Genomic DNA, 11,623 nt, shown 5'->3' with positions numbered 1-11,623 from the left:
GGTGACCTCAACCACTGAAGGCATTTAATTCATGTGTTGAACTCAAACTATAGCCATACTTGGACTTAAAAACCCTTTATAAAAAGGCCTTTCAGCTTAGATGAAACGCTTACAAAACAGAGAAAGTTTAGTGTTCTTTAAATTTAAATTTGTACTTCTAGACAATTTTTTCTAAACATTTCTATATTTAAAAAAGATGTGCCGCTTAGGTCCAACTAGAATAACAGACTGAGAATTCAGACAGTACATTCAACACAGATTTAAATAAAAAGAACAGGAGACATGTATCCAAATGTTAGAAATGTATTTTGTGACATGAATTAAGTGTTTCAGTACAAAATTGTGCCTATAGTTAATTTAATGCCACAGTAACTGAACTGGCAAAGCCTACAAGGTAATTGCATTTTGTACATAATATCATAAGCAACCTCCCATTGTACAAACAAATTACACAGATCTTTAAACACGGAAGGAGCAAAATAATTTGTGTTTACAGCATAAAAACGTCAAGTCTTTCTGCTGATCACTGGCAGTGCAAGCTACACTGTAAAAACAGCAGCAGCAACTAAATTTTGTCCCTGTGAGATAGATGACAAACGCTCAGTCAGTGTGACAGACGATGACAAAGATCTTCCCACTCAAGTCCAATAAGTACTCTTTCCTCGTTCAAATATGAACAATTACAGTACAAATTGCAAGGGGAATGATAGCAAAACTGGATACAAATGGAAATGAAATACACATCAAAACTAAAAAGATACTGTTACAAGCAGTCACACATTCAACTACAAAATAAACTGAAATGCCAACAAATGAGTTCTTCAACTTCTGAGTGACACATGAGCTGAAAAAACTCAAAGGAAATTATTAGATATAGAAGCACATCACAATAAAACTGCAAGTACGACACACCTTCATCTAAGAGCACACTTCTGCAAACGAGTGAGTACATAGTAAATTCCCATTGTGCTAAAGGCGGGACATGAGGATATCATACAAAAATGTCCCTTAAAGACACAAGTGTGCATAGACATGGGAACCTACTATCTGGTTAAAAAAAATATCAGTTCACAAACAAAACACAACTCTTATAATTGAGACATATTAAAAAACGATTATAAGTATTGGGAAGACGACGATTACTATGGAGGCGTTTATAGCTGGTATGAGAGCAGTACCTTGTTACTGCTGTATAAATGAAAGTTACATGTAGCTGCTCTGGATTATTTGAGGAGCGGTGATGCAAAGAACTTTCCTTGGCGAGAGAAGCCGACTGCAGATTTGCTCTTGCTCCCAAATCTGCGTCAGGAAACACACAGTAATGAAATTAAGTGGTACTCGGTAAAAACAGATACATTTAAATATAATGAGATATTGGACAGTAGATTGACTTATAAGAAAGATGTCAGTTTCTGCTAAAAAAAAATGGTTCATTCAAGTCTTACTAAATATTTGAACAGCCATTCTGAAGTGAGTTAATCATTAGATTATTGATTGTAAAAACAGTGTGGAACAAGGCCTGAGGAGAGTGTGTGTGTGTGTGTGTGTGTGTGTGTGTGTGTGTGTGTGTGTGTGTGTGTGTGTGTGTGTGTGTGTACCTGGGTGTCAGAGTTGACTTCATGCGCTGAGACAAGGAGCTGGAGGAGGGGGTTTTATTGAGCTGGTGCTCTGGAGTGGTCAGAGGCCCCAACATGCTCACTGCAACGACACAAACATTGTGATAAGATGTCAGCCACTCTAAAGAACTGTGTCCACACTCACACGAGCACCACAGAAGGACACACACAAGGTTTACCTCTCTCAGGAGTGGCATAGCAGTTGGAATTCTCAATGATCAGATGGTCCGCTTTTGGCGGCTCATTTTCCACCATCACAAAGTGGCCCCAGTAACCCACTGGCAGAGCCAGCAGACGCTCCACCACCTGAATAGAATGGGATAAAGTGGAATCGGGGTTATTTCAGTGTGTTGCCTCACTCTGTTCCTATTGTGCAGCACTGTATAAGCAAAACAGATAGCAATCATTTCAAATAGAAAAGTGTATAGTATTGTGAGGATTTTCTGTCGTGGAATATTATATTGCTAAGAGATCATTTCGTTAATGTGACCATTATAATTGATCACAATAAAGAAAGGGCTTGCTGCCCTATGGGTTAACCTTCAGATGAATAACTCCATTCAGACCAGGTATTAACAACCGTCCTGGGTGATCTGATCACGTCCACATTCATTTATGTAAATGTCAAATGTCAATTTATGTAAACTTCAGATGGGCATTTCAAGAAAAAATGCTATTGAAATATTCTAAACTCCAGCATATGAGAGCTAGTGAAATTAGTGCAGGGTTCACAGTGTGTTGAGCTAAGAGGAGCAGCTAATGAGATGCAAAGACCCTGGTAAATTCCATCACTTCTGCAAAACACACTAACACTAACAACATGATTGCTGCCACCTTGTGATAATAGATGCACGTCAAGTTTGGTTGTCAGTGGAGTTTTGTCAATCAAAGCAATCACTATAAAAACATTGTTCAGTTTCATATCTTTGTGTATAATTCACAAGAGATGTGAGAAATTGCCAAGGCCTACCTTAGCCTGTCGCTTGGTATCCTGTAGAATTGTCATAGGATCTGGGTTGGGAACTGCATGACCCACAATAGTCGGACCAAAAATTCGAGCCAGGTTACTGATGTCCATCCTGGTGTCCAAACTGTCAGCGACTCTGAAAGAAATTAAAAATCAGCATCATGTTCTAGTATTTGAATATATCACTTAACGATCTGCTGGTACCAACCACCCACCGCCTACTTTACCTGGCAAAGGTTGAATAAGGGGTATACCGGCACTTATTTTTTTCCACTTAAAGCACTGGACGCAAATATGTTAAAGTATTTCTATGTAGACCAAGGTACTGGAATTCTAAGCACAATTTTGCCTGAGGTATATTAATCCAATTAAAAACTAAAGCATTGAACATGCAAAGCATCAAAGCAGGCTGAATGTAAAATACCAACCTCTGAAGGTGAAGGACTAAGAAAGCCAGTGTGTCTCTGTTGGGCTGCGGCAGGTCGCCAACGGTTTGGTACATCAGAGCTATACTGTTGTCGTCATCAGAAACCTCTGAGGAAGAGCAAAGGAAAACTATTTTGTTAGCAGAGGCCAATAAATGTGAGGTTGTAGGTTTTATAAACGACTTGAAAGAAATTGTTTCTGACTGAAGTAACACACGTAAACTGAAAAAAGCTGATAAAAGTAGAAAATCATTTTTTTTCTGTTCCAGGCGACTTCACTTCTGAGGTTTCCATCAATACAGATTTCAGAGCAACTTTTACAAACAAAGTAGAGACACTTATGAAACCTGCATTTAATTGGTGTGTTGGGTCAACTTCTGCCGTCTATTCACCAGCTACAAAAAGCTTGTTATTGTACCGACTTTGTGTAACATTGATGTTTGCTCCGGAGTCATCCAATAATAAACAGCTAATAGAACACTTTCTATCACCAGACACACACATACATACCAGCTGCATCCATGAAAGCATGGTTAAGGCGGAAGGTGAGGAGAGGTTCCTTGAGGTTCCTCAGGAAGTCCTTGAGGAGTCCAGTGATGGCATGGATGTCGTCCACTTTGCTGAGCACAGGAATATTTTTGCTTCGGAGAAACTTCTCCTTCAGCTCCTTTACTGTGCGATCGGAACCAGACAGACGGTACAGTCCAGTCTGAGGATGAGGAAAAGCAATTATTCAGCATGCACTGTTTTAATTTCCTGAGTAATTTACTCCCAAATAGGGCTACAACTGCTTTTATCCATAAGCGATCTGTTGGTAAATGTTAAAAGATTGTAGAAAAAAAAGTCACAGACAATTTTCCACAGTCCTAGGTGATACAGGATATTCAAAATGATGGAATAAAGCAGGGACCTTTGATGCATTTGCTGCTATATCCCAGTGATCTACTCTTTAACTCTAATAAGTAATATAATAAATGAACAATGAATACTTAATTGAATACTGGATTCTGCGCTGGCAAAGTTTATACCAAGTAAATGATTTATCTGTGACGCTTTACTGCAATATCCACATTACTAAATGATGCGAAGAATATAATTACATTGGTCAATGTTTGTTAACACAATTTGCACATGTTCACAAATAAAGGCCGTTGAGATAAAGGACATCTTTTACAAAGGCAACAGAGGATTAAGTGTCTTCCTAATTTCTTTTAGATGAGGGAAAAAGACACTCTTTCACTGCCATTTCAGGAAAAAAAAGCCACAAAGTGAAATTGAGAAAAGCAAGACAGATTTGGAGGACTTCCACAGGCAATTCACAAATGTAATCTCCATGGAACAGCTCGTAAACCCTAGTTAAAGCTCTCACTCTCAGCTTAAAAGGGATGACAATAAAGGTAATGACTGGGATTTCTGTACAGTACATGAACAGTCCACTAACCTCGTGTAGCCCTCTTTGCTCAATCTCACTGATACAGTGCACCACAAGAGGGGGAATCATGGGTGACATGTCGGAAACATAGTCTGCAAGCACACCCTGGTAAGGAATGAGAAATTAAGTATGAGCACTGTGAAAAGATTATACACAATTTAAATGTTTCTGCTCATCAAGAAAGAAATCAATAAATGTTCCCACACGCACCTCTCCAATTTTGACTGGTGTGGCACCCACGTTAGGGATGCATGGCAGAGGGCAACGCTCGCGACACTCAGGGTGTGAGACCACCCTGCAGTCCCGACACTTCAGTGAGATCTTGCCAAACTTGATCCTCTTTCCACATGGAACACAGGATTCTGGCTTAATGACCTACAACAGAAAATAAGAGGCTGGTGAAGACTTTTGGCAGATGAAATAACAAATTCACTTAAAATACATAAACACTAATAAATGCATAAATAGAGCAACACTGATGCCAAAACATTTCTGCACAAAAACAGCTAACTTCACTGCCAGGTTTGATCACATTTATTTAGAGCATTATTAATGAACACAATCCCGCACATATTTCTAGTCACATTCATTCACTCTGCAAATCTATCACACAAATGGTATTCTTACAGTTTTGGAGACAAACTCGTGAAGCCGGACACATCCGTTGTTCTGTGGAGTGCTGGGCTGAGCTTTTCTCTCTCCCTCAGGGACGGACGGCTGCTTGAAGACATCCACTGATTTGACAGACTCAGAGTCCCACTCCATGGCAGCTTGAACAGGAGACACATAAATACCTGTCTTACATACTGCTAACACTGTTGAATCACTACTGCTGCATAATCAGACATCCATAACAATAATTAGGGCATTTTTTTATAAAATGCAAAGTGGAGCACTATTCATTGCATCCATCCATATTTTCTACCACTTTATCCTCCACAGGAGGGTCGTGGGGGTGCTTTGCCAATTTCAGCTGACATAGGGCGATAGGCGGGGTACATCCTGGACAGTTCACCAGCACTATTCATTCACTAAATTAAAATGTATATAACAATATTTTGGCTACATGTTGATTTGATGGTGATTCGATACAAGCATAAATTGTTAACTTCAAAATATCTGAATACACATCATGTTGTCTGTATAGAGACTGCAGATAGATGCATAGATAACACTTCGACAAACATCGGAAATGTCCTGTATCACCTTTGCATAGCAGTTCTATTTGCTGTATATCACACGTAATTTGAGCTGACAATTAGCCATGTCTGAAAATGTTGTAACATCATCACATCTTACCAGTCCTCCTCCTGCTGCGAGTCCAGTAGGGAATCGTTTCAATGGTAGAAACTGCCTCAACAGGTCCTCCATTAGCAGGGACAGTTACTGTGGTCTTTGTTATCAGAGTCTCATTTCCCTGTCACACACAATGATAACACAGAAAAGTCAGAATTACTACCTAAATCAAACTAAGGAGCTGGTTACAATCTTCGATTATGAAAATTGATTGTGAAGTTGCCAACACTGATTTTGTTTTTCAAAGCCGTGCTACAGTTTTAGAGTTTATGGTTACTTGTAATAATTCACTAATCAGCAATAGAAAGTGATGACAGTATCGGGACTGGAGCTCAAACCTTGCCTTTTCTGAAGTTCTGCCTGTTGATCGAGACCTTTTGGAGGCAAGTGGAGGCCCATCGACATGATTCCTTGAGGTGCGCTAAAATCAAAGATGTAGAACATAAATCTATACCTGCAGTAACATAAAATAATTTTATGAAAGCAAAAACATTGACAAGACACAGTTTACATGTGCATGGCGTACCCTTTTTTCTCGTTTCTTAAGGCGAACTGTCCTCACAGTGGATGAGTCCCAATCCTGCATTAGAATTAAATATTATTTCACTGTACATTAAAATGACTTTCACTCCACATGATGCTGAAAAGTACTTACAAGAGAGTCATCCGTTTTGTCATAGCTGATATCTGACAGGATTGAGGCAGACTCATCTATCCTCGTCAGTCTATCAAAAGTGAAAGAAACTGTCAGCATTGTTTCCCACATTTATTATTTGCGTCGTAAACTACACCTACTTTTACCTGCAGCATCAAAAAAAATTCTCCATAGAAAGGCAGCTGAGAGTTGAGAGTGATTTGTGTGTGGCTGAATACAGCATTGATGTGATAAATAGATGGGGACGATGGCTGATGGGGAAATGTCTTTCCCAGTTTAAGTGTCAGATGTTCTCACATGCAAATCAACCTCACCAAAAGGGCAACACTGCTAGGAATAGTGGGCTTTTCTGAATTATCAACATCACTTATGCAGACAAGCACAGAGGCTCTTTAAAAAAAAAGGTACACTGTGCAAACTATTCTCTTCCCTTCCAAGTCTGTTGGAGAACCTATTGGTATGTTTTGGTTCAGTTCAGTACAAAATAACCAGCCCCAACCATACATTTTTTTGGTACACTTCTGTTGGGGTAGAAGTGTACTGTAATGGTATGATACCAGTGGAGCTAGACCCATGACAGTATGCTCATTGTTTGTTTCTTCAATGCCCACAGTCTATTCTCAAACAGAGCTTGATGTCTTGACAAACAGTCGCAAACCTTTGTTGCTTGTTGTGTTACATTCAATGTCAGTGTTTGTTGTTGCACAGGTACACCGTCACGCTATAGATCTTGTTCGACACAGCACCCAGTCTACCAAATAAAGTAACTGTTCGACAACGACAGTAAAATGCTACTTAAACATGATTGCTGTGATTTCGTACCTCCGACTGGTATTGATGTTGACTGGTGTTTGACAATTCGTGTTCAGGAAGGCCAGAGCTGAGCGTTGCTCTGCACTTAGCTGGATACTGTTGGTGGATCCCTCGCTGGTCAAGAGGTCACGAATCAACTGAATTTGACGGTCCTACATTACAGAAATGCAATCAGTGCACATATGACAAACCACTTGAACCAGGAGAAAGAACAGTAGATTATATTTACATATCAGCAAACCATCTAACATACCAACTTCTCGCATTCAGACTCAGCCTTCTGTCTGCGCCGGATCTCCACATCTACTTGGTTGCGGGCATGTTTCAATTTGACCTCCAAAGCTCCCCTCTCTGTTTCTGTTTTGGTGAGAATCTCTTTGCAAGACCCCAAATCCTGCTCTGTCCTCAACCATCTGCGACGGCAGTCATCAAAGTTTTGGGCCATCTGAATGAAGTCTTGGGAACAATTATTAACATAGTAAAGAGCCAGGTGTGCACGTGAAAACGGAGATCTGCAGCAGTTTGTGTCAAAAAATACACAGAAAAAAAAACAAATGTTTAAAAATAAACAACTCACTGGGTTCAATGCTTTCATTGAGGACGTCAACTTGCATTCTCATCTTATCATATATGGTCTGAAGGCTCAGCACAGCAGTGTCCATGATGATATAGTTTCTGGTCCTGAAAGAGATGCATTATAACTTAGGATATATCTAAACCATAAGATAATGAGTTCTCTCTACAATAGGTTATATGGAGCAAAAAAAACAATATTCACATTTAATAAATTGAAAAATCATTTAAATTATATTTAAATAAATATTTATATGTATTTAGAATCAACCAGAATAGATCAAAATAGTTCACGATTAATTTTGTAATCAGTTGATCATTGCAGCCTTAGTTTTAATCACTTTAGGCATACATAATAAAGTGGATCCAGCTTTTTTCTGGCACCATACAACCAAAATCACAAAGAACAATCATCAGCAAAACAGTAATTAGTCCAGCAGCAGATGGTGTGGTTTCCATAAAGCCCTGATCTTTCTGGGATTACATGAAGGGAAGGAGTTATGAAGATCTCTCGACTGTGGTACAGGACTGTGTTAAGTTCTGTAAGGTGTTTGCAATGACATCTGACCTACCAGCACAAATCTGGAATATGAAATCCATTGCAGCTTCAAAAACAAAGCATGGTCACACCAAAAGGTTAAGCTGATTTAAGTTTATTATGCTTATGACAATTAATATCAATTTAACTGGTGTGTAGATGATAATTTATAATGATTTGGTGGGATAGGCATAGTTAGAGAGGATTTAGGTGAGACTAATACGTATTGACAACAATACCTGGGCCTGGATGTGTTTAAGTCATATCACAATAAGAAACTGTTTCACATGTGTGGTTCCAAAATTCATCATTTACTGGATTGAAACCAACTATCAAAAAAATTTAGCATAGATAATAATAAAGCAAAAAACTGTACCATTACCAGCATGTGCCAAATAAAGAATGCCCTAACAAACCTCCCAAACTCAATAGATATTTATGTGAACACATTTCTGATGTATTATGATTTGGCCTCTAACATTTTAACTAGATACTAGTGACATACATCTGTGAATGTGAATGAAGGTTTTTCCTGCCTTAAATAACGGTCAAGAAGTTAGTTTTAAAACTCAATTACGGCAAACGTGAATGCATACCTGAGAACATACAAGAGACCAGTTACTGTCGCAAGTTCACGTAATAATATCCTTTCATCGTTCGCTAACGTAGTTCATATATTAAACATGTGTGTCCGTTATAGTGAGATACATCACACACAAACAATAACTACTATGTGTCATTGACAAAAAAAAAACACGTCGGTTAATACGTTGTACCGTTGCAGACCAGGCGTTAGCTGCTAACGTCCACGACGGACGGCTTAAATCATTTACTTACCGTTACTGCTGTGGAGAAAAGTTGTAGTGTTAAAACCCCACAGAAGTTGGGGTTTATTGTTTCTTTTTTCTTTTCTTATATTTTCTTTTCTTTTCTTTATATAAAGGGACCAGCTCGCTGTTCCACCGTCCTTCCGCAGCCACCGCTTCAATGAGCGCCTTGTATTTCAAATGCCGCCGTTGGCCAATGAGTGACGAGTACTGCCTGTCAAGGGAGGAAGTGTGTTTTCCAACTGCGGACTTTCAAATTAAAGCAAACATGACAGCATCGGGTAGTTACACACAGCAGCGGCGAGAATACAAAGTGCATCATAAAGGTCAGTCATAAACACAGTGTCAATACATCGGCGGGGGGGAAATGAAAGAAACAAGCGAATTGAGATTCAAATGGTATCAATCAAGAAAAAAATTTCACTTCCGGCAAACACTTTCAAAATAAAGTCAATATTAGTGAATGACCGTTGAAGGATGTGGTTCATTATGAATGAGACACTGTTCGTGTATTTCCATTTACGTCATACATCTCCAACAGCACATCATTCAGCATGACAGGAAACTATTAGTCAGCTTTGTTGTCATAAAGACAACTCCATGAAATCATCTGTACAACAACTCTCTTTTGTTTATCTTTAAGTAAAATTATTGTTGAACTTGTTACGCTTTCTGTGCATATTCAGTGTTGACAAATGACCCATGTTGCATTGTAGTATAATGTTTTTTATTATTATTTTTATATGATGTTGTATAATGCCATGTTGTATATTTGTTATCTATCTATCTATCTATCTATCTATCTATCTATCTATCTATCTATCTATCTAACTACAATAACTGGACCATGTCAAGGTCAATTCATCCATATTAATCAAATGGGGTTTTAATTTGATACTAACCCTCATAACCCACATTTTCTTTTTGTTCTTATTTTAATGCAGCTGTGTATAATGTGACAATTTTGTTTTTTATTAATGAGGAATGTCTCATAAGTTCAGTAATCCAACGTGTTCCAAACAGCGTCGCATATATAATGGACCGTGGACATGGAACTCCCAGGACTGGACTCAGGACAAGAGCACACAGCGTTTACAGAGACTGCACTCACCCTGGACGACACTCTTTGTTGAAACATCTGCCGGCTGGAAAGAGGTTCAACACAATAAAGAAACACACAAACAGAATGAGAAACAGTTTTTACTCTAGAGCGATAGAATCCTTAACTCTGCCTCACTGCAGCCCTACACTGTAACTCCTGAATTAGTCACTCACACAATATGTCCAATTCTCTTAACATCTGCAACTCTTAACGTCTGTCCATATAGTTTTTCATATAGTGTCTTTTATACAATGTGTGCAATTGTTTTATTTCTATTTGTTCTTATTTATTATTTGTGCATAGGTTCTTATAGTCTTATTGGGAGAAATCCCGCAAAAAATGTAATTGTACCTGTATATAATGACAATAAAGTTAATTCTATTCTATTCTATAGCTGCATCGCTTGTTTGAAATCCTTATTCTCTCGCTCTCTCAAAAATAAATATTTAAGTCCAAGAGCATGTCAGCACCATCACCAGCATGACAAGTCACTAGTAGTCAAAATGTTCAACCATGTTGTGAAAAATATAATAGTGGACTATATGAAAAATTTTTATGTAAACTCTGGCTGAGAAAGTGATGCCAGTGACTGAAATGTTTTACACACTACTGTATATCAGATTCAACAATGTTACTCATTGCTGTCTGTGAGAGATTGATATTAAGAGATCACCTGCCAATAATCGTCTGAGTTAAAGAGGTAAAGAGGTAAAAAAAAATAGATAAATCTAATGTAATACTGTATGAAGTATTACAGTAAGTATACACTATTACATTACAGTACGGTACACATTATTGAATTATATACCTGGTCTAAGAAACATTGATTGCTGTATATCTCTTTAAACATTCCCATTAGTTAGTGAAAATCAAGATGTACCACAGAGCTGTTCACCAATTCAAGGGTGGGGGCTTAGTATATAATTTCCCACATTCTCACACATATACCAACACTGGGACATCCTTTACAGCACAGCATCACTTTCTATCATCAAGTTGAGCATTTTCTATACAACACTGAATATTATTTCCTCTAAGGACTCCCTTTAGGACAATGTATAGGGAACTACATAACAGCACCCTTTTTCATTGGATGGACAGCCGTAGAGAACAAAGTTGCAACTTTTCTCCACTAGAAATCAATCCTTTAGAGGCCACAAATTAATGGCAGCCAATCTGCACTTTATCATGGCTTTTACCACTCTAGAGGGCATTTTATGGTGTGTTTCCACCGAGCGGTATGGTACGGTGTGTACATTTTTGTGTTACCATTAGGAAGGGTGTCAAAATAATGGGTCCCACCCGCTACATTTGATGGTACCCTTCCATTTGGATACCAGAGTAATGGTACGGTATGGTATGGGTGGAGCTAGACCCAC

The 11,623-nt window shown here is 38.5% G+C and overlaps 1 protein-coding gene across 1 annotated transcript; it reads right to left on the bottom strand.

The window, feature by feature from the left end:
- Window positions 1-287: 287 nt before the first annotated feature.
- Window positions 288-9,319, bottom strand: racgap1 (Rac GTPase activating protein 1). The gene is made up of 17 exons (XM_058642594.1): window positions 9,153-9,319; window positions 7,782-7,885; window positions 7,458-7,660; window positions 7,214-7,356; window positions 6,392-6,461; window positions 6,263-6,316; window positions 6,080-6,157; window positions 5,740-5,857; window positions 5,068-5,210; window positions 4,651-4,815; window positions 4,450-4,545; window positions 3,519-3,717; window positions 3,012-3,117; window positions 2,587-2,719; window positions 1,796-1,922; window positions 1,599-1,698; window positions 288-1,299 (listed from the first exon to the last, which is right to left on the bottom strand). The coding sequence occupies exons 2-17, from the start codon at window positions 7,864-7,866 to the stop codon at window positions 1,224-1,226; spliced, it is 1,896 nt and encodes a 631-aa protein (XP_058498577.1). The 5' UTR covers window positions 7,867-7,885; window positions 9,153-9,319; the 3' UTR covers window positions 288-1,223.
- Window positions 9,320-11,623: the final 2,304 nt, after the last annotated feature.

The sequence above is a fragment of the Solea solea genome, chromosome 11, assembly GCF_958295425.1.
Source record: "Solea solea chromosome 11, fSolSol10.1, whole genome shotgun sequence".
In the NCBI taxonomy this organism is placed as follows: Eukaryota; Metazoa; Chordata; class Actinopteri; order Pleuronectiformes; family Soleidae; genus Solea; species Solea solea.
The sequence above is the reverse complement of the archived record's forward strand: the minus strand, read 5'-3'. Positions and strand labels throughout refer to the sequence as shown.

What these genes read in the sequence shown, in the direction of transcription:
- racgap1 (XM_058642594.1), bottom strand. Translation starts at nt 7,866, where the DNA reads ATGGACACTGCTGTGCTGAGCCTTCAGACCATATATGATAAGATGAGA. An exon ending in TCGCAGCAGGAGGAGGACTG is followed by an intron (nt 5,211 to 5,739) that starts GTAAGATGTGAT and finishes CTCCTGTTCAAG; the next exon opens with CTGCCATGGAGTGGGACTCT. An exon ending in AGCAAAGAGGGCTACACGAG is followed by an intron (nt 3,718 to 4,449) that starts GTTAGTGGACTG and finishes CCTCATCCTCAG; the next exon opens with ACTGGACTGTACCGTCTGTC.